The sequence below is a fragment of the Prionailurus viverrinus genome, chromosome D1 (genome assembly GCF_022837055.1).
Source record: "Prionailurus viverrinus isolate Anna chromosome D1, UM_Priviv_1.0, whole genome shotgun sequence".
Taxonomy (NCBI): domain Eukaryota; kingdom Metazoa; phylum Chordata; class Mammalia; order Carnivora; family Felidae; genus Prionailurus; species Prionailurus viverrinus.
This window is the reverse complement of record NC_062570.1, coordinates 112,337,978-112,360,261: the sequence shown is the minus strand read 5'-3', so window position 1 is coordinate 112,360,261 and position 22,284 is coordinate 112,337,978. Positions and strand designations below refer to the sequence as shown.

General features: G+C 58.0%; 1 protein-coding gene across 11 annotated transcripts in view; it reads left to right on the top strand.

Annotated features, from left to right (window-relative positions):
• The window catches only part of SHANK2 (SH3 and multiple ankyrin repeat domains 2), a 516,273-nt gene that overhangs the window by 491,914 nt on the left and 2,075 nt on the right, over positions 1-22,284 (top strand). For 8 of the 11 annotated variants that reach the window (XM_047877830.1, XM_047877836.1, XM_047877835.1 and 5 more), the window contains one exon: positions 6,828-10,839. In XM_047877830.1, the coding sequence (XP_047733786.1) occupies positions 6,828-7,398 (571 nt within the window). In that variant the 3' untranslated portion in view covers positions 7,399-10,839. Of the gene's footprint in view, positions 1-4,095; positions 10,840-22,284 lie in introns of those variants that run through there. The other 3 variants (XM_047877838.1, XR_007156245.1, XM_047877837.1) reach the window with 3 other exon arrangements.

The window sequence follows — 22,284 nt, the reverse complement described above, 5'->3', positions numbered from 1 at the left end:
GCTGCGCAGGGGACGGGAGGGGAGGCCGGGCTGCCCCCCCCCGCTTGTGGGTCTGTCCCCGGAGCAGGCCTCTCCCCTGCTGGGTCTTGCCTTGGTTGTCAGACCTGGGTATTTGCCCGTTTGGGGAGCAGACACAGCCTGCAAACTCACCCGCCAGGACGCTCCCTGCCACGTCTACATGCATCTCGAGGCTCCTGCCAGCACGGCCCTGGCGGCGTGAGGCCCGGGCCCTCGATGAAGGGCGTCCTCCTGAGGACAGGGAAAGGTTTTTCTAGGCAGACGGAGGGGCGGCCGTGTGCGCGAATCGCATCCCCACAGAAACGGTGTGGTCTCCCGAGAGGGCCGAGTTTTGGAGCTCACCCCTTTGGGGTCACCTGCCCCCTCGGGTCCTTCTTAACAAGTGCGGTGAGACCCTCACTTCTCACGAGAGCCCAGGGTGGGACAGGGGCGACGAGAGCGACAGGCCCTCGCTCACGGGGGACACGCGTGTCCGTTCCCTGAGATCGGAGAGGACACGGGTCTGGGGGTGTCTGATTACGAATACCTGGTAAGAAGGTGAGCAGGCAGCCTTCCCGCGTACTACCGTGGGAGGTGCCTCCTCGGACCACCTGGAAACACCCTGCCAGGCAGGCAGCTCAGGGGAAAGGGCGCCTTCGGCCGCGCAGGCTGACTTTTCCAGGAAGCAGCCTCAACTCTGAAGAGAGTGTCAACCCAGATCAAAGGGCAGGGAGTGGGTGAGGACGCAGCAGAGCCCCGGCCGCTCCCGGGAAGCTCAGAGTCAGGGTGCCGGCCCGGCCACCCTCCCTCCACTGTGCTGGAGGGTCCCCACGAGTGGTGTTCTCCCCGCTGGGGAGTGCCTGACGTTTTGCCGGAGGTGGCGTGGCGAGGGCAGGCTCCCCCAGGGCAGAGCTGGGAAGCGAGGGGACACCATCCTTGGGCCCGGAAGCCTCACTGGCCGGGAGTCCCCAGGCTGCAGTGTGGTAGGAACCAGTGCCAGGCCGGAGGGCCGAGCGGAGCAGGAGGGGTCCACGCCCACAGGGGCCCGGGCCCTGGGACACTGGGCAGCAGATGCACGGTTAGTGATCGACTCTCCTGAGCCTGGGGACCCACCCCCGAACCAGACGACGTTCCAGGTCTCTCCTCTGGGGAGCTGCGCTCGCGAGGGGGAAAACAGACAATAAGTGATGAGACAAACCCAGAGCACAGCAAGTGCCACAAAGGAATGAAAGTATATTCACGAGTCAAGTCGGAGTGCGCATGGGCAGGAAGGAGGTGACCGTCCTTGAGGAAGGGACCTTTGAAGGACCTGAAATACGAAAAGGAGCCAGCTGTGTGGAAAACCAGGAGCGGAGCGTCCCAGGCACGGGGGCGCGAGCACAAAGCCCAGAGGCCAGAAAGCGCTCTCCACACCGAAGAAACTGAGGCCCCCCGGAGAGGGCTGGCAGGCCGTGGGGGGTGGCGGAACTGCGTTCCGAGCAACGGCGGCCATCCCGGGCTTGCTCCAGGCTTAGCCTGACCTCATCTCCGTGTCATGAAGATTACCGGCAGCCAGGCGGCTCTCGTGGTGGCACAGGTACCCTTCAGCAAGCTGCTTCAGGGTCCACGTGCAAAGGCCAGCGGTCCTGCGCTCCGCAGACGAGGGGGTAGATCCAAAGGCCGAGGGCCTCAGGAACGCAGAACAGCTCCGTTGGCCTGACTTACACGCTGTGGCGCCCCAGACATCGTTTCCAAAGCGAGATACGCACGCTGCTCTTTTCCCAGCATCCCATGGCCCCAGAAAGTCAGTCTCACTGTGACCCTGTGTGTGCCGGGAGGAACAAGGGCAGCACAAGCTGGTAGGGATCCCCGTCTGGCTCCCGTCCGGAGGGCCTGGCATCAGCTGGGTCCCCAGGCCCCTCCGGATCACCTACCCTTCTCGGTGGGCCCAGCGGTAACGTGGGCCTGGCCCTCCCCACCGCCCAGACACAGATGGGCTTGTGGGGGAGGAAAGTCATCCCCTGGAGGCCCCGGGGGTGGGGGTCCAGGCTGCCTGGAGGTGTGAGCAGGGCCCAGTCCTCGGGAAAGCGGCCCTCAAGCTCCTGGCTGCCCTTCTGAGGCCCCCACATGGCCGCCCCCTGTGTCAGCCCTCGCCTGGCCCCTGCCTCCGGCTCTACGGCAACTCTGCAATATTGGTCCTGAGAGCCTCCTGGTTTTAAAATAAATCAATTTGGGTTGTTAAAAAATTATCTGTGCCCAGCTGGTCCCAGAGCACAGACTTCAAACCTGGCTCAGTAACAGAAGCTGCTTAATGGCATTTTCATAACCTCAGTGCCGTCAGGCTGGCTTTATCATCTCGTGGCCCCCGATTGAAGTGTTAAGGGGATGTCGGTGCAGATAATTAGGCGAGTGCTACTTACAGGGGCTCGCGAAATTTGCTTTCGGTGTGTTTTCTCGTAGACCGTGTTCCAAGAGGGTTCTCCCGGCCCGGCTGCGGGCTGCCCCTTGCTCACGCGACCTCCCGTTGCAAGTCTGGTCCTTAGGGTCTCTCTTTCCGGTCTGGACATTAGGATCGGTCCGCGGGAACGCATCAGTGGGTGAATGCTTCTCCCTGAAACCTGGGTTCCTTCTTGACCTGCTTGGACGTGAACGTTCTGGCGGGAGGACCCAAGGCACCCGCTCACGCGCCCAGTCTGGCTCTTGTAACCTCGGTCATGTCACTTAACACGCCGATCAGGAAACAAGCTTAACTGTCTCCACCCGCCATCCACACAGCAACGACACTGCACACCGACTGTGGGCCAGAGCCCGGCGAATGCAGACAGACTGGGGCCATCGGGGTGCTCAGGGCCCGGGGTGGCTGTGAGTTCTGGGCATCAGAGGCAGCAACAGGCCCCAGGCGTGGAGTCGGGGAGAGACACCGATGGCAGCGCTCGGACCTCGGGCAGGCTTGGTCCTGACTTGGTTCTCCTCCCCATCCCCCGTGTGTCTGTAACGCCCCACCTGTCGAAACGCTGTGCAGACAGCTTAAGCGCGGGCAGCAAACACGCCGAGCCGTCGTCACTGAGCGGCCTCTGGCCCACGTTCAGTGGTGATTGTTCCGGAGCGAGACGGAATTTGTAAACACAGTGAAAAAGCCGCTTGACTTTGCCTTCCCCCATCCCAGGTACCCAGTACTGACTGATGGCATAACAGCACGTCTCTGGGTACGTCCCTGGTTAGCTCTCAGTTCTTGCTTTAATTCCGCTTCCATGTGGATTTGATCTAAAAGGCGGCATAGAGAGTGCTGATCCAAGGGAGAGTGTGTGTGTGCGCGTGTGTGTGTGCGTGCGCGTGTGTGTCTGTGTTCCAAACGAGGGCAACAGATTCCTGTGTGTTCCGCCCGGGAACCCAGCAGTCGCTTAGCAACGTAATGATCTCTGCCACCAGGAGGATCCTGTGAATACTGTCAGCGTGGGGGAACCGCGAGGAACAGAGCTACCGAGAAGGAGGGCAGGATGGGCCAGCCCAGGGCCGGCCTTCACCCTGCCTCTCCGACTCTCCCGGTTACTCTTTCCGGGGCGCTATCCCGCAGGGGTCAGGGGCCGGCCCCAGACACGTGGCCAGATCTGATGTCCCCCCCATCGTTAGCCGCCGGGCTCTCATCTCCTACTGTGTAGATTTGCAGCAAAGCACGGGAACCCAAGGGGCGCCCTCCCGCACAGGGCACGTTGATTCGGCCTTCACGCTGCCGGCGCAGAGCCCAACTTGGGGCTCGAACTCATGAACCAGGAGGTCGTGACCTGAGCCCAAACCGAGAGTCAGAGGCTCGACCGCCTGAGCCACCCAGGCGTCCCCCGTGTTGTCTCTTTCTTGACGGGCTTTCCCTGACGACGGTCTTCTCTGTACTTACGTGCTCCCAAGCCACAGAAGGCAGGGTCGTGAATTTCCCATTGTAACCACGAAAGCAAGGCCCGTGTTCATCCTCCGCTCTGGGCTGCCGTGTGGACCGCCCACTCGGCCTGCCTCCTTGGCCAAAAAGGACGAGCATCAGTAGATTCTCGTCCAGTGTCCATACCACTGCTTTCGTTTCATCTGTCGAAAGAAGCTGCTCTGTTTTAATTTTAATTAATTTTGCAGTGTTGTCTCAAGCCATTCCATTCTGTCATTTTCACGTGCTCTCGTGATGGGTGTTAACAGAAGAGGGTCGTGCTGAGCAGAAGTAAGTGCCGCCCGCGAAACTGCCTTGACCTCTGGGGTGTGCTGCTGTCCCTCCCTGCTGCCCACCCGCGTGTGGCGGAGCCTCCTCTTCGCCTCTGACGCTAGACGCAGCCGCCTGCGAGCTTTCCTTCGAAAATGAACACTCCCAGCTAAGTGAGGACGGTTGGGATACTTGCAGTGGGCGAGCGGTGCCGACCAGCGGCCTCTGCTCAGAGACGCCCCCACGCCCTGGCCACGGGGCCCGGGCTTGGGGACCAACTCCCACACCGTACCGCTGTGCTGGGGCCGCCCGGAGCCGGGGTCCTGGGCGCCGTCGCCACGCCACGTCACCTTGGGAGAAGGCACCCCGGGACTGTTGCCGCGAGGCAGCGCCCGAGCAAGGGGGCTCTTGTGGGAGGCTCGCCCACTCTCCACGGCACGGCTGTCCTCCCCCAAAGGTCCTTGGCCCGAGTTACCAACTCGGATCGCCTCTGGATGGAGCAGCCTTGTGCTGACTCGTGATTTCATCTCCACCATCTTGCTTAATTGCTGTTATCGCAGCAGAACGAACGGGTCTTCCCCCGAACAGATGGGCCCTGCCGCTGTGCCCTACCACCGGGGGGCAGGCAGAGAGGCCGCGCTAAAGAGCACCCCACGGCGTTAGCCGCGGCCCAGGCTGGCACCGGAGTGGGCTCTCTCCAACCCGCTCGGGCACCAGAATCTGCAGGCTTCTCCTTAAATCTCTGCTGCGTCCACAGCCGACCCCTCCCTCGGGAACCCGGATCTAGATACGGGAGGTGCCGGTTCCCTCTCCCCGCGTGGGGGGCCGGACGCCAGCAGGGCTCCTCCCCCTTGATGCTGAGTAGCCCAGCCTGGCAGTAGCACATGGGTGGTCTTTACCCTCCAGTATAACCAGCACCCACAGCCCCCGGGGCTTCTCGACGGGGTTAACAGACCCCACCTGGGGCGCCTGACCCCCAGGAAGCTGCCTGTGGATGGGGTGGGGGGGAGGGGTCCCTCGACAACTGCTGCTCCAGCATTCCGTGCTTAAAGCCACAACGGCTGCCACCGAGTGGGGAAGTGCCACGAGGCTTAGAGGCCTCGAGGCAGCCGACTGGTGGTTATACCCAACTCTATCAGTGGCAGAGAAAACAAACAGCAGCAAAAGGAAAGCTGAGGCAGAGAGCAGGCAGAGCGGGCCGCGTGCCCAGCTCACCCCTCCCTTCATAGAGGCCCCCCCATCCCTGTCCTTGTCTGTTTTCACCGCCCACCACGTTAGCACCTGTGCCACTCTCCCCGCGCTCCCGAGCAGGCCCCCGCTCTCGCCGGCTGGGAGGGAGGGGACCCCAGCTCACACACGGAGACAAAGGCTCACAACGCGCACCCACTGGTGTTTGGCCGGGATCTTTCCGGAAGGGGGCGGGTGGTCCATCCACGCTCCCGTGAATGAGCCCAAAAGGCAAGAAACCCACAGCTGCTCTCACCGCCTCTCCAGGGGCTGTGGCTGTCCCTGGGCAGCGGCACGGATATGCCTTCAGTTTGGGGGCAGCAGGGAAGAGGGTGAACCGGAGCCCCGGGGGCCGGACGGCCTGCTGCGGGCCCTGGCCAGGGCCAGTGAGGGGCTGCACCTAAGAAGGCCCCTCTGTACAGGCGAGCACACAGACCAGAGCCTCCTCTGGTAGCACGATGCAGCCTCGTCACCCCCTCAGGGCCAGTGCAGGCGGAACCTCAAAGATGAGGCTGCCCCCGGCCCGGCCCCTGGACTGCACCTGCCACAACAGGAAGGGCTTGGGGGGGGAGGGGGGGGACTCCCGCTGCCACTCGGGACAGTGGGGTTCCTTTCAGATCGCTGCTTCTTTGCCAAGCATCAGACACACCACCAGCGAGCCTCTCACGCTGGCTTCACGCGGGGCTGAGGCCGCCCGAGCGAACCACCCCATCCCGCAACAAAACGGCCCTGCCGACGCTGGGCAAAGTCACAGCGCTCGGGCCCAGTACAGGTTGCGTCTTGGCAAATCGCTCCTTGCTTGCTCTCAGGGTCCGTGGACGGTTTCCTCAGACCCCAAGTGCCCCCAAGCTAGGTGTGGGGCTGCCCACTCACTGCAGCAGGGCCAGCCTGCAGGGGCCCTTCCCCGCCCTTGTCCCTTCAGGCCGAAAGGCTGAAGGCCTGACAGGCAGCTGGGAGAGAGAGTCTCCCCCGAAGGGCACTCTACCTTCTACCTGCCCAAATGGAGGCAAAAGACGTCCTTGCCTCCCGCTGGCGATCTACCTGTGATGTCCCCAGACACATCGCACCCAGGGAGCAGGACCTCGTTCAGGCCCCGACCTCAGGTCTTCGAGGGAGCCCTTAAAAGCGCCTCAGTGGCCATCCTCGTCTGGCCCTCACTGCTCCCGCGGCACAGGCGCACCTCCCCCCCCCCCCCCCCCCCCCCCCCCCCCCGCGCAGGGCCAGGTGGGTGGGCGGCCTCGGTGCGTGTGCTGTGGTGTCTTCTCGGAACTCTGCCTCCTGCCCCCTTCCTCCCTGCCCCGGTCCTGGCGTGGCGCGTCGTCCGCTCACTTGCCAGTGCACCTGCCCTCAGCATGTCTCCCGCCGCCTCCTCGGCGACCTGCGTCCCGCAGGCCCCGCGCCGCGACCCGCCTTGTGACGCCCTTCTCTCTTGTTGCCGTTTCAGAAGCCCAGAGGTCATGAGCACCGTCTCAGGTACACGGAGCACAACGGTCACCTTCACGGTTCGCCCGGGGACCTCGCAGCCCATCACCCTGCAGAGCCGGCCCACAGACTTTGAGAGCAGGACCTCAGGAACGAGGCGCGCCCCGAGCCCCGTGGTCTCGCCAACGGAGATGAACAAGGAGATTCTGCCCGCCCCCCTGCCCGCTGCCGCTGCCGTCCCTTCCCCCACGCTCTCAGAGGTCTTTAGCCTTCCAAGCCAGCCCCCGGCCGGGGACCTGTTTGGCTTGAACCCAGCGGGACGAAGCAGATCGCCGTCCCCCTCCATACTGCAACAGCCAATCTCAAATAAGCCTTTCACGACTAAGCCTGTGCACCTGTGGACTAAACCAGACGTGGCGGACTGGCTGGAAAGTCTCAACTTGGGTGAGCATAAAGAGACCTTCATGGACAACGAGATTGATGGCAGTCACCTACCAAACCTTCAGAAGGAAGACCTAATCGACCTTGGGGTGACTCGGGTCGGGCACAGAATGAACATAGAAAGGGCTCTGAAACAGCTGCTGGACAGATAAGGGTGGCTGCTCCTTTACCTTCACAGACTCCTTGTTATAAGTAGAGATGGGCTTCTACTGAAATATGCGGGCGGCCAAGCACGGTCTGTGAGCGCCAACCCCATTCCACGGGTTCGTCTCCCGGTACCCAAAGAAACGCCGAGTGTGTCCGGGTGTGGCTGAGCGAAAGCCTGGCGGCTCCCCCACTCTGCACGGGGGCTTCACGGGCTGTTTCTGTGCAGCGGGGGACAAGGGGAGGGAGTCCTGCCACCACGGAAAGAGAGTCACGGCCTGCCTCGCGGCGTGCAGGTGACCTCCCTTTGCCAGGTCCCAGGGACGCCCCCGCCGGTTTAGCGCGGGAGCCCGGCTCTCGCAGGCAGACACCGGTGCGCTCCAGATACCTCCTGAGACCTCCCTCCTCTGCTTTCCGGGCAGCTCCCGCCCCCACCCCCGGCCCGCCTCAGTTCGCGGCCTCTGGGAGGACACTCCATGCTCACTTGCTCCTTTCTTTCCTGCACTTGGCTTACGGTAAGCCACCCCAGGCCTGTCTCTCCGGTGCCCCTCGCTGGGCCCCAAAGGTAGAGAATCTGGTTTTTTTCCGTTGGATTCTTTACCCCGCCTCCTCCCGCGATGTGCATCCGTGGTTCTCTGGCCAGGAAGTTCCTGGCCGTGGTGGGGAGTCTGATGGGATCGTGCCCGGCTTTGCTTAGCTTTCTTTCTTTCTTTCTGCAAATCTATTAGCATAATTCCAAAGTGGTCAAACAGATGTCACGTGGAGTTAGTCAAAGCACAAAGTCACGATTCCGAGCAGGAGGGGAGGCCCGGCCCCGGGAGCCAGCCGGTGCGCGGCCGCCTGGGTCTCTTCTAGGGGAAGAGCGGGGAGTTGTCCGCCGAGCGTCCCCGGCGCGGTGAGAAGGGGATTCTCTGCCTTTCGCACGTTTTTAAAATGGAAAGCGTGTCTCGTTCTGCAAAGACCAGAGCAGGTGAGCGTCCACTTTACCACGAGGGGGAGACACAAGGCTAATGGCGGGCATGTGCTGCTGTGGGGGAGACGGCATCTTCCCCGGGTGCCGGGTGGGGCACGGTGACCTCTGTTCTGAGCCCGGCCAAGGGTAAGCATCTCTGCCGAGACCGCCCCTCTGCTCTCTGAGGCCAGGGAACCCCACCAGTCTGGCCGGTACGACAGGCTTTTCAAGAACCCGGTGGCTGAGGCGTCCGTCCACACAGGACCCAGGGTCCAGAACACGCAGTGGGCTGCAGGCTGAGGGTGGGAGCAGACACATGAAGAAAGGAAAGACAGGGAGGTTTCCCGGGCTGCACCAGGCAGGCCCCTCTCTCGCGAGGTTTTCTCGAGTCGCACCCATTCTCTTCCCTGGAGTCCCCTCCCCTGTGACAATACCTCCAATTTCCAAGGGAGGTTACCACCTGCACAGGCATCACCGGACATCCAGCCAGGCTTCCAGCACATTCTCCCACACTTGGAAGAAACTCGAACAGCAGGTTTTGGCTTTTATTATGATTTCAGAACTAGCCTAGCCCATCTCTAATTATAAAAACATGGTATTTTTTTTTTTCCTTTCTTTTCTTTACGCTCACAATCAAGTGTCTGATTAGGTCTGGAACAGCTCTAGAATGAACACGTAAAATTTAGCAATTTAAAATCTCTTTCTTTACTGCAAGTTTCAATAGTTGTACAGATAGTTTATAAGCACAATATTTTAAGAAAAAAAAAGTGGCTGGTCTACTAGGCAGCCTTTGTGCCACTTCAGTGCTAGAAAGTTAAAGAAAAAAAAACTTTTGTGATTTAATAATACTATTTCTGTGGAATTATAAAAGTATGACCTTTTTAAATCAACCTTATTTGGATGCATCTGAACCAGCAGAGCTGTGTTATATTTTCTATCTTTGCTAGAACTTCGTCATCGAAGGACAATTATTTCTTCAGAAGTGGTTACAATTCACAATGCAGCGGTTTCTCCAAAAACAAACATGCACCCCCACCCCCACCCCCACACACACACAGACACACACGCACAGTTTTTCCAGCCACGTGCCCCCCGAATTGGAAACTGAGTTCCGGCCCTTCCTCCGCTCCAAACCCCTCTGCAGTCAGACTGGACCTGCACGCCCCACCCCTACTTGAAGTCAGTTGAACGTGAAGGCGCTTCTCCCCCCCCCCCCCCCCCCCCCGTGCCCTTGCCGTCTCTCCGTCGTGGGGTGCGCCAGGACGCCGTGGGTGGCCTGCTGAGGCCGCCTGCTCGTTCACAAAGTGTAAAGGTGGTGGTTTGGCCATTATTCGTCTTCCATTTGGTGAGACTGCCAAAGCCAGTCGGTACACCGCCTCACCGTGGCCCTCCTTTCTTCTACCTACTGCTGGCATCACCTCCGTGGCCAGTGCCAGGCGACACGCCGGGGCGAGGTGCGAGTGAGGGAAAGGCGCTGCTGGGTGGCCACCGGTGGCTGTAGAGCCACTGGACCCTGGCGGCCGGGCGGTGAGGGTGGCTGCCACTCCCTTTCTTAGACTTCAAGCCACGGGCAACTAACCAGGAGCGGGCAGACTGCAAGGGGAAACCGAGAGCCGAGCAGTCATCAGTTTCTGCCTTGTCTTATTAGAGAAAAGTCACAGGAGCCCGCAGAACCTGCACTGACCGAGAATAACACGTGTTGCCAAGACCAATCCATCTCGAGCCCCAGCCAATGGTTTTGCTCCAGAAAGCAATAGTTCCTCACTTAACTCGCTGCCCAGTGCTCTTCCCCCTGCCCCCCTCGGACACGTTAGGACCAGGCCCTCTTCCATGGTGGGACAAACGTCAAACTGCTCATATAAGGATCATGTGAATACTATCCCGGGTTTTCAGATCAACTTTTCTTACCTACTGTAATTTAAATAAATTGCATTTACATGCCTCGTCTCTGTAACATTGTGTATACAAAACCAAAATTTCTCCAGATGTAAATTATGTACACCTGCCAAGATACCTTCTCCAGGGTGTCTGTGCACATTTTAAGTTAATTCATAGAATATAAAATGACTCAATGTGACTGTTGATTTGCTGAACTCTACATATCACAAAGTGGGTTATCTGTGGTACTTTAGTTAGTAAAATGGTGATTTTTTTTTTTTTTCTGGGTTACCGAACAAGCAAGCATTACCCAGGTGATCTGGCGATGACTTCGTGTGTGGGCCACAAACATGGATTTTTTTCCCATTAACCAGGTTTTTTTTTGTTGTTTTTTAGAAACTAATATGTTTCACACTACGGTTTGTGTAACTTGTGTTCGCATTCTCTGTGTTGCTGTTACTTTTGTGCTTTTATTCCTTTTAAACTTTATTTTGAAAAAGAAAAAAAAAAAAACGAAACAAAAAACGAGCTCCTGTAATCTGCACTTCCTCCCGATCCTTCGATCTCTTGTATGGCAACCAAAATGACTGTAAGAGAAATAAATATACGATTGCACTAAGGTTGTGGCTCTGATTACACACAGTGTAGCTGTCTGAGTGGACAAGTTGCCAGCTTGCGATCTCACGCAGGTAGGACAACACCGCCACTCTACCTCCGTGCAACTGAGCAGGTACTAGGTTTCGTCCAAGAGTAAGAACCTTCCTTCCGGCAGCTCCCCTGCCGTGGTTCTGCTTCCTTGAAGCGCTCTCGTGACGCAGACGGAGACACGCCTGACTTCAGAGCCAAGTGCGTGTCGGCGTGCACGTCTGTGAGCTCCGAGAGCCCGGCCGAGGCCCGGCCGTCCTCTCTGGTTTGGGACGGCAGTGGGGGTGGGGCCGAGGGGGAGCCGGAGTCACAGCTCTCCTTGAGGCACAGACCCCGATGCCCCCACCTGCTGGTCTTCCCCCCACCAGGCTCTGGGGCCACAGCACCGGGCGGCCTCTGTCGTTCCCACGAAGCCAGCCATGTTGTGCTAAGCCGGCGGGCCCCAAGCCTCGAGGCAAGAGGATTCGGGTCCTTTGGCAAAGAGCTGAGCCGGGGAGACACGGGCTATCCCTTTGCCTGCAGGGAAGTAGGTTTTCAACACCGAACCTCTTCTTTGGCCTCGTCAGCGAAAACCTGAGGTCTCTGGTTCTTGGGCACTTTCTACTGTTTTGGCACATTCTCCACCTGCACAGCGGCCACTATGTTTCCGTGCTCACAAAAAATTCTAAGCCTCAGATCTTTCGTAGTGTCCTCTCCCCTAGGCCCCCTGCCTCGCTGTCTGGTGGTTTCTCCCAGACCTTAACCACCCCCATCACCTCCAGTGGTTTCTTCCAGACCTCCTCTAGGTCAATGTAATCAGTTTGTCTTGCGGGGGCGGGGGGGGGGGGGGGGGGGGGGGGTTAGAAATTCGAAGCGTTTTTCTTTCCCTCGTACTTTATTTGAGGCGTTTTAACAAGCAGGGCACTGGAGTGTCTGTCCACACCTGTAGCTCTCCATGTAGACACCGGGTGGTTGGAAGCCCCACGGCACCCGGGGGAGCACAGCCCCCGCTGCCCCGGGGCAGCCGTGCTCCCGGGGGGGGGGGGGGGGGGGGACTCGGGGAGTTTCCAGATGCGATCCTCCGACTCCAGCAGACCTGACCACTTCAGTTGCCCGAGCCGCACTGTATCAGTGATTTTCTTTCTTTACTGTTCCTGTACCATGTTTCTCCATTCCACAGTCTTTACCGTTCTGTGTTTAAGATGACAAGCACTGTCCATTGCTTCTACTCTGGAATTCTCTGTTTATAGCAATTCTGAGACTTTAATATGAGCCTTCAAATAAATACAGAAAACAAAAACAAAAAACAAAAAAAAACAGGAAAAAAATCAAGTGTGTGCCTTGGGTGTTTTGAACCTGATCTGCATAAAAACCATATTGTATTCAAATGCTGTATATTTAATGAAAGGATAAATCTATCTTCACTGTATTAATGTAGCTGATAAAATAGTTATAGTGCCTTGTTTTCTGAACTGAGAAGCCCGTATCAATGCACAACGTAAAGTAAAAAACGATTCGAGAAATGAAATGTTGAGAAGACCTAGACATGGTTCTGGAGCCTTCATCCTAAGACTGTGCCACACACACAGTCGTTTAAATTTAAAAATAAAAAGAAAATTGAAATAAGATTGTGTTATCAGTTAATTTTCCACTGAAAGTGCTCTCTGCTCTTACTTCCACTATTTTGTTCACTTAAAACAGAGCGTGTCTGAGAGGCCCCGTGGGCGAGAGGGGCGCGCGGGCAGGAGTCCTGGGCCCCCGCCTGCTGCCCCCGCTGCCGCCTGGCCCCTGGCGGCCCTTGTCGGTGGCTTGTCGAAATCAGCGGTGTTGACTGTTTGCAGAGTTTGTAAAAAAATGAACAAAGTATTTGCTTTTAGTGACGGAGGCCACCCATCCCAGCACTCTTTCCAATGTTTACAAGCCAAAGAAGCAGCAGCACACAGTCCGATTTTCTTGTAAAAGAAAAATGCCAGGAAATACACAAATTCTGGCCCAACGCCGCCACACTCCTCGTGCTGAAGGCCATGTGAGCAGCCCTTGTCATCTCACAAGTTGTCCGGGCTGCAGGGAGCACGTCGGGGCCCACCGCTCCACCCGCAGGGCCACGGTGCAAGTGGGGGATGGCTCAGCCAGCCCGGAGGCAGGGACACACCACGCGCTGCGTCCCTCGCCACGTCTCTGGGCTCTCTGCAAACACGCGTCTGGAGGGAGCAAGGACCTACACGGGCTGTGCCTGTTTATCTCGCGAGACTCTCACCGGTGCCGCTGCGTACCAGGCCAAAGTCAACTAGAGATCCAAACTTCTTCACTGCAGGCCACAAATGTAGCCGATCACCTGACAATCTGAAAGGGGCGGTGTGGGAGACACGGCAGGGTTTCTTAGGGGTCCCCGTTCCGCATGCCGCTGCCGCTGCCTCTGCCGGAAGCGTGCACGTGTCCAGAGCCAAAGGGGTGCGCCACAGCACCAGCCACGGCCACCAGGCAAGACCGACGGGCAGCCGGGCCCCGGGCCCCACAGGAGATGGGGGATCAGACAAACGGCGGGCTGGCCTTCAGGGCGGCCAGGTGAGCAGGTGTGAACGCAAAGACAGCTGATCTCAGCCGTCTCCGGTGGCAGCACACCTGTCCTGTGCCCCTAGCCATCAAGCCTTCCTGCCACCGCCCACTCGCGGTCTTTCTTGCCAAGGGGCGTACGCGACTTAAATGTGTTCTGCAAACCCCAGAGCCCAGAGGGCAGGAGGAGAGCACAGCCTCTGAACTGCCAGGGAGGTGACCACAGCAAAAGACAGACCTCGGCTAATTTCCCTGCACGGTCGCAAGAGGCAGCTGGAAATAGCAGTACATCTACCGGGTGCCTGTGTGCCAGGCACCATCCAGACCGCTGTCCTCGCTGAGGGTCTAACAGCCCTGTGGTCGGAACAAACAGCGCCATTTTACAGATGAGGAAGCCAAGTCTTGCCAAGGTCCACGGTGAAGGCCCACCCAGGATTTGCTATAAAACCTCCATGGTGAAGTCCCTCTGTAGGAAAGAGAACCCCCATCAGGCGCCCCGAGAACGGCTGCTGGTGTCAGGGTCCGTCACTTTCTGCCCTCCAAAGTCAACTGTGCAGGGCCAGGGGTCCAGGAGGCTGGGCAAGGTGGGGGCTCCTTCCAGCCGAACCGCCTCAGGGGTGTGACAGAGGGAGAAGATCCAATTCAGAAGTAACCTGTTTACCTCGCTGCCCTCGCCTGGGATCAGGGAAGCCAGGACCTAGGGATCAAAGGCTGCCTTTGCCAAAGACTTGACAGAGGCCCGCAGCTGAGAGCTTCATTACACGTGGCATCTGCTTTAAGGCTCGCAAGGATCCACGACGTAAGTACGGAAAAGACGGTCGTCTCTCTTAGCGATGACAAATCATCCTGAAGACGGTGAGGCCTCACCAAGGGAGCACAGCTGCCCTGGGCCCCGTCCTTCCCAGGCCCTCCCGCTAAACGCTTCCTCCCTTGGCTCTGGGCCACCCAGAACCCTCCCAGCGCGTTCCTGCGTGGCCTTCGTCCACCAGAGCCCGCCTCTGTTGCAAGCAGCGAGGCCGTGCGGCGCACCGCTCCCAGCCCCGATGCCCGTGTGTTCGCTCCCACACCCCTCGGCCTCCTACCGCCAGGCACAACGGGCGCAGCCCCTCCTTGCCCCTCACAGTCACCCTCAGGGGCGGAGGAGAAGAGGCGAAGCGAATGGAAGACAAGGAGCCGGTCACATGGCTGCAGAATGAGTTCGAAAGTGAGTCTCACAGGCCCACACAGCTTTGAAGCTTTACTGAAAGCCACAGGCACCAGGTCTCGGAGCCTGCCATCTGGGCAAGCTAAAAATAAAGGTTCCGTTTTGGAGCAAGAGTTTATAAATGTGACTACAAAGGTCCCGATAAAGACATCAAGGCTCTGGGGGAACCGCGTGGCCTGAAACCTCTAGCCCTGGCAGGGGTTGCCAGGGAAGCCCAGCCCCCACCTCCCCCCGGGCACCGGTGGCCAGCTTTTTCCGGCAGCAGTCGCGAAGCGAAGAGGAGAAGGTGACGGCTCTTTACGGCTGGGGGGGGCGGGGGGGGACCACGAAAGGAGAGGGCTGGATCTAGCTTAGTGGTAACACGGACACAGCCACGAGGACCCCAGCCCTGCCCTTGAGGCCCGGGCCCACGTCATCCGGAGCCGTCGGACCCCCGCCCACCTCCCCAAGCTCCTCCTTGCTCACCTTGCTGCCACAGGTGGGGGCTCCAATCTGCCTGCTCCTCTTGGCGTCTGGAATGTTCTTCCCCTGTGTCTGCACCGCCTCCTGAACCATCAGATTCAGAGTAAAAGTCATCTTAGTCACCCACTCACATCGCCGTGTCTTCTCTTCTCAGGGCAGTTATTACTACCTCAAAGTGGCCCCTTAATTAGCTGACTGGTCCTCCCCCCCCCAACCTGGCGGGCAGACACATCCACACCCACCCCCCCACCGCCTCTGGAAGACACGTCCGACAGCACAGGAGCCTGTCCTGCCCCATCGCAGGCACTGCTGCTTCCCTGCCTGAGCAATGCCTACAGAGGCAGCCTCTCCTTCCGGACACCCCCCACCCTCCCCGGACACCCCCCACCGCCTCAGCCCCCCCCACCCCCCGCAGCTGCGGCCTCAGTGCCCGCGGCTCCCGTCTGGTCCTCCCAGTCCCGGTAAGGGAGGCAGGCTTCCCTAGGGCTCCAAGGCCCTGCCCGCCCCTGCGCTGAGCCGCCCTGTCCTGGAAAGTTCCCGGGGCCTCCTGCCCTCGGCCCACCCGTTTAGGTGCAGCTCCTGCCGCAACCATCCGTGGCCCCTGCTCCCCCACGACACCGGGCACCTGTTGTCTCTAGGGCTGCCTGCCTCGCAGGTCCTGCCTCGGGGAAGCTGCGGAAGCGGTAACGGGAGCCCGGCCCTGGTGGGGATGGGGGTGGCGGTCCCTCCCCAGCGAGGGGGCCCGACGGGGAAGTGGGGCTCAGCCCTCCTGCTCCCCGCCTGCCACGGGCCTGCCATGCGGCACGCGGGGTGTCAGCGGCGGCCGCGAGGGCTCCGGCTGGCGCGCAGGGGCCCGGACGGGGGGTCTGGGGGAGCCCGCCTCACCCTTGGCTCCCGGAGAGGCGGCCCCCGGGTCCCGAGCTCCGACAGCGGTCTCCGTCACAGCTCCGCCGGGCCACGGGAGACGCCACGGCCGCCCGCCTCGGCCGCAGAGGACCCTGGGCCTGTCGGTCACGTGCCCCGCGTGAGCCAATCAAGGCCGGCACCGGGATTGCTCTGCACGTGCCCGGCGAGGACCAATCCCGACTGGCAAAGGGGGGATCGTGATTGGCCCAGCTGGAGGAGAGGCAGCTTTCGACCAATCCCGGGGGCCAGGAGGCGGGCCGTGGATGAAGCGCCCCGCCCACTGGGGAAAAGCTCGCCGGCAGGTGAGGGCACAAATAAGACGCTTGCGGTCCAGCCTCAGGGCTTCTGGCGGGCGAGGCTAGAGCGACCTCACAAAGCTGCGAGCATCTATCTGTCGTCACCCCCCCATCCCTGGAAGCAGACCAGTATAAATAAAAGGCAGATTGGGGCTGCAAATAATGGAAATTCCACTTAACGATGGCTTCAACAAAAACTGCTTTATTCTTTCCATAGGGCTTTGTACAAAAATGTAAGCTCCGCGTGGGCAGGAATTTTATCTGTCTTGTTGGATGCCCTGCATCGGTAACAAGATGTTCTCAGTAAGGGTGTGCTGGAAACATGGGTGAATGGGAGGACCCTAGGTGGGTGGTCCCTGGCTTTGATCTGACAGCTCAACATAGGCCTGAGATTCAGCCTCTCCCTCCAATTTCTCAGCCTCACAGCAACAAAAGGCTGCTGCCACCCGACACGTCGCATTCTGTTCCAGGCGAGGAAGAAGAGGAGAACACCATGGCAGCTGTGTCCGCTCCCCTTTAATGGAGAAGCCAGTGCATTCCCAGAAGTGTCTACCAATATGTCATAGGCCAGTGGTATCTAGAACCATCCCTAGAAGCAAGGCACACTGGGAAAGTGGGCAGTCGGCTCCACACAGTGCTGCGAGGAACAAAGTTGTGGATGTGTTAAAAGACAGAAGGTGGAGGGGGGGGCGCGCCTGGGTGGCTCAGTCGGTGAAGTGTCTGACTCCTGATTTCAGTTCAGGCGCTGATCTTGTGGTTTGTGACTTCCAGCCCCAAATCGGCCTCTCCACTGCCAGTGCAGAGCCTGCTTGGGATTCTGTCTTTCCCCCTCTCTGCCCCTCCCCTACTAGTGCACGTGTGTGCACTCTCTCTCTCAAGATAAATAAACACAAATTTTATAAAAAGGGGCGCCTGAGTGGCTCAGTCGGTTAAGTGTCCGACTTCGGCTCAGGTCATGATCTCGCGGTCCGTGGGTTCGAGCCCCACGTGGGGCTCTGTGCTGACAGCTGGGAGCCTGGAGCCTGCTTCCGAGTCTGCATCTCCCTCCCTCTGCCCCTTCCCCACTCATTCTCTGACTCTCAAAAATAAGTAAACATTACAAAAAACTTTTTAGGGGCGCCTGGGTGGCTCGGTCGGTTGAGTGTCCGACTTCGGCTCAGGTCACGATCTCACGGTCCGTGAGTTCGAGCCCCGCGTCGGGCTCTGGGCTGACAGCTCAGAGCCTGGAGCCTGTTTCCGATTCTGTGTCTCCCTCTCTCTGTGACCCTCCCCCATTCATGCTCTGTCTCTCCCTGTCTCAAAAATAAATAAAAACATTTAAAAAATTAAAAAAAAATTAAAAAGAAAACTTTTTAAAAGTTATAAAAAAAATAATTTTAAAAGAAGGCAGAAGGTAAATGGAGGATGTACGGACAGGTGACGTATGGGGTCACAAGAGCGTCCAGGTGGATTCTCCTCACTGAGCATTTGAAAGTGCACAACCAGTGGCATTAAACGTATTCGCACTTCCACAAGGCTGTCGGCACTGGCCGGTTCCATCCTGCCGAAGAGAAACCCTGTGCCCGTGAGCAGTCACCCCCCCTTTTACCCACTGTCCCCGGCCCCAGGCACCCAGGGATCTCTTGGTCTCTGTGGATTTGCCTACTCTGGACATTTCATGAAAGTGGAATCACACATGTGGTCTTCTGGGTCCGACTTCTCCCACGGAGCATTTTTTCAAGGGTCATCCGTGGCACAGCGCACCTTTTACGGCTCAAGGGTGTTCCGTTGGAGACGGAGACCACACTCGTTTTTTCCCTTTGTCGGTTGATGGACGTTGCGGGTTGTCTCCACCTTCTGGCTGTTGAGAATAGTGCTGCTGGGAACATGCGTGTGCGAGGATTTGTTTCAGTCCGTTTTCGGTTTTTTGGGGCGTGTATCCTGGGGGTGGAGTTGCCGGGCCATGTGGTTGCTCTCTGTGGAACCTGTTGAAGGAATCGCTGGACTGTTTCCTGCAAAGGCCACACCATTTACATTCCCACCAGCGGTGGGTGAGGGCTCCTCCCTGGAGACTTTCGAGGTCCTGTTTCTGCAGGCTGAAACCCTTCGGGGCCCGGTCTGTAGCTCACGCTTACACGTACAGCCCAGGACCCGGGAACAGGCTGGGGCACAGAGACTCTGCATTTCCAGCGAGCCCCCAGCCAGGCACTGCTGGGGAGACTGGTGTGGACTGCTCCCCTCCCCTCCCCGCGGCTGGCAGGCGGGGAGCGTCTGTGAACAGGCGGATGATCAGGCCTCCTCCCAGGCATCCGGTTTCAGTAGGAAGTGTCAAAATTCAGAGAGCTTTACTCCTATGAATACTTTATCGAGGGAGAAACAAACTGTTCTCGTCCAGGGAGATCTCAAATTTGAAAGTGGTAGGAAGCTCAGGGGCGTGTCATTATAGGATGGCTTATAAAGCAAGAATGGTTACCAGGTGGGAGTTTCCAGATGGCAGGGAATTGGTTAAACAGGAGTCTCTTACACCATTTGGGGAGGAGAAGACGTCTTAGGTTTGCCACGTATGGCTCTCGGAGGCATCGACAACGAACAACCTAAGTTCTCTTGTTCGTGAGATGAGCAGGGTTAAGCTTGCTTACATGGGTTAACTGGAGCTATCCGCTCGGGAACTTCAGGTCTGGTCTCTATTTTATTTGATTTTTTAACAAGAGGAAGCCCCCGAATCTGTGCGGTTAACGCTCTCCTGGGCGGGTCTTACGGGCAGTTCGAGAAACTGCCCCTCGCATCCCCTGTCCGCAATCGGCAGGCGTGGGTGAGAGGTGGGTGGCGACAGCCTGGAGCACAGGTGACTTTGTGGCACGGGCAGCTTGTACATCTGCTTTCTGGAACTGCCAGTGCCCGGAACGTTGTCCCCCGTGCCTCCGTCGGTCTACAAAGCACAGCAGGGGAGGGTCTAAGGCAGTGGGTCTCCCAAGTCTGGTCCCTGGACCGGCGGCATCAGGGTCAGTCACCTGGGACCGGGTTAGAAATGCAAATGTTTGGGACACCTGGGTGGCTCAGCCGGCTAAGCGTCTGGCTCTCGGTGTTAGCCGGGTCATGATCTTGCGGCTCGTGGGTTCGAGCCCCAGGTCAGGCTCCAGTGTGGAGCCCGCTTGGGATTCTCTCTCCCCCCCCCCACGCCCCTCCCTTGTTCATGCTCTCTAAATAAATAAATAAATGGGGAGGAACGCAAACGTCTGTCCCTCCCCCACCCGCAGAACGAGAAGCTCTGGGGCAGGACCCAGCCACGCAGGCTAACAAGCCTTCCAGGTGACCCTGGTGCCTGCTGGAGTTTGCAAGTCCCTTCTCCAAAGCGACCCCTGCAAAATAAACCTGCCCCAACCCTCTGTGCAGTGTCAGGGGTCGCTGCCACTCCAGCAAGTCCCACGTGGCTGTGTAGGGCTGAGTGCGTGCCCCACTCCCCCAGGGGCTGTGGCCCGCAGGTCACTGAGGTCTGCGTGTGGAAGCCTCAGAGAACAGCTCACGGAGCCAAGCTGAATGCCCCGAGGGAGGGCACCGGGAGCCTGAGGCCACTTCCGTCCTGTGCCAAGGAAACCCACCCAGCGAGTTTCACTGCTCAGCGTGGGACTTCGCCTGGGAACCAGCCGCCCGGCCCCCCTCTGCACCACCCACCAGTCACCCACCAGTGAACCCTGCAACCTCTGGGCTCCTCAGCGGTCTCATCTGAGATATGGACTGACGATCCCTGAGGCCCCAGGAACCTGTGGGGGCACACGAGGTCTTGCCTGGGAAATGGCATACCACTGCCAGCGGGCATAAACAGAGACAGATGGGATCCTCTTGTTAATCAAGTGTCGAATGAAACTCAGGAAAGTATCAGGCAAGAGCGTGTCTCCCTTCCCCGCCGGCTTCCCGAACCCCAGGGTGCCTCCCCAAAGCTCTCGCCTATTAAGGATTCCTTGTGATCCTTCCCTGGCCTGGTGGTGCATACATCTGCAAGCATATGCGTATGAATCATTTTAAAAACCCAAATATAGCTCACTCTACTCACTGCTCTGTACTAGTCTTGCTCCTTTCAAAATTATGAAACCGATCGGTCTGAAACAGACGACGGGGAGCAGCGAACACTCACGTCCACCGCCCAGCTTGAGACGTCGGACGTTACCGGGACGCTCGTCCCTTTCGTCCCTCCTGATGCCACCTCCTTCCCTCCACCCCAGACGTAGCCACTGCCCTGAACTCGGCGTTTATCATCTCTCTGCATGTCGCGACATGCGCATCGCTTACGCATGTGCCCATAAATGATATGTGGTAGCACCATGCACATTTTAAAACCTTATACGGGCGTCTGGGGGGCTCAGTCGGCTGAGCGTCCGACTTCGGCTCAGGTCATGATCTCACATTCGTGGGTTCGAGCCCCGCGTCGGGCTCTGTGCTGACAGCTGGGAGCCTGGAGCCTGCTTCCGATTCTGTGTCTCCCTCTCTCCGCCCCTCCCCCCCCCCCCCATTCACATGCTCTCCAAAAAATAAATAATAAAAATAAATAAAACTTGACAGAAACTGTCTGTACGTCATGCATGATCGGTTAGCAATCCTCATCAAGAGAACAGTGCCTGACGCTGAGTCCCCAGCCAGTTAACCGGTGGCTAGCATCATCATCGATAGTATAATTATCGGCAATCGTGAATCCCGCAGCTGGCTTATTTCAATTATCACTTTTGAGGCTGATCAAACACAACAGATGCAGCTCGAAATCATTCATGTTCACAGTTGAATCTATTTCATTATAGGAATATATCAAAATTGATGTATCCCTTCATCTGTCGATTAATCTTCACATTACTATTTTTTTTTTTTGCTATAAAAACGATGCTTTTCGACATCATGCTGAATGAAACAAGCCTGCCCCAAATTACCACGTGTTGTATGATCCCATTTACATGATGTCTGGAGCAGGAAGATTCAGAGACAGACAGGAGATGATGAGTGGGTGGCGGGGGCTGGGGGGGGGGGGTTGGCTGCTGCCAGGCATGGGGATGCTTTTTGGGTGATGAGAATGTTCTGGAATCAGACAGAGGTGATATTCCCGTAACTCTGCGACTACACTAAAAGCCGTTAAACTGTGCACTATATAGGTGAGTTGCACGGTAAGCAAATTATGTCTCAATACATCTTTTGGGTTTTTTTTGTTAAGAAAAAAAATGGCTTTTTAAACGTAAGGTGGGACCCTACGTTGAATCTTGGAGCAGAAAAAGGACACTCGTGGAAAAATTTAAATCCAAAAAAAGGCTGCCATTTAGTGAATGGTGGTGTACCAACGTTAATTTCTCACTTTGAATGAGGGGACCGCGGTTGGATAAGAGGTTAATCTTAGGGGAAATCGGCAGGGAGTATGTAAGAATTCCTCGTATCATAATTCACAACTTTTCTATAAAATTATTCCAGAATTAAAAAAAAAAAAAAGCGAGCAGGGCTGCCGTGAATACCCCCAAGTGCGCGTGTAGGGGAGCTCACTCAGGACTGGAGTCGTGGAGCCGAAAGACACGGCATCTCCGGGCTCCTGGGAAGGACCCGGCCGCTGCCCCCAGGACAGCGTGCCTGCCAGCTGACGCGCATCTTGGCGACGGCTCCCAGGCGCCCGGCTCCTCGGCACTGGTGTTTGGCACCGTCCCGCAGGCCCCGCGGATGGGCACAGCGGTCATCTCTGCTCCACGCACACGAAGCATAACCAGGGTAAATCCCTACAAGTAAACCGTGGGGGTGAAGGGCGTTTGAGCCACTTTCTTGAGTCCTCGAAGGGCCTGACGGCTGCCCCCTCACGAACGGTGTCGGGGACACCCGTCGGCACGGCCACATCTTCTGCGAGGGAGCCCTTGCCCGTTCTTTGCTGGATTCAAATGAGAAACTCAAACATCTCCATGGTTACGTGTTGCCGCCTTACAAACTGCCCCCAAGTTTAGTGGCCTAAAGTAGCAACAGACACTGATTGAATCTCCTGCTGTTTCCCTAGGCCAGGAACTTGGGACCCAGGTTAGCAGGG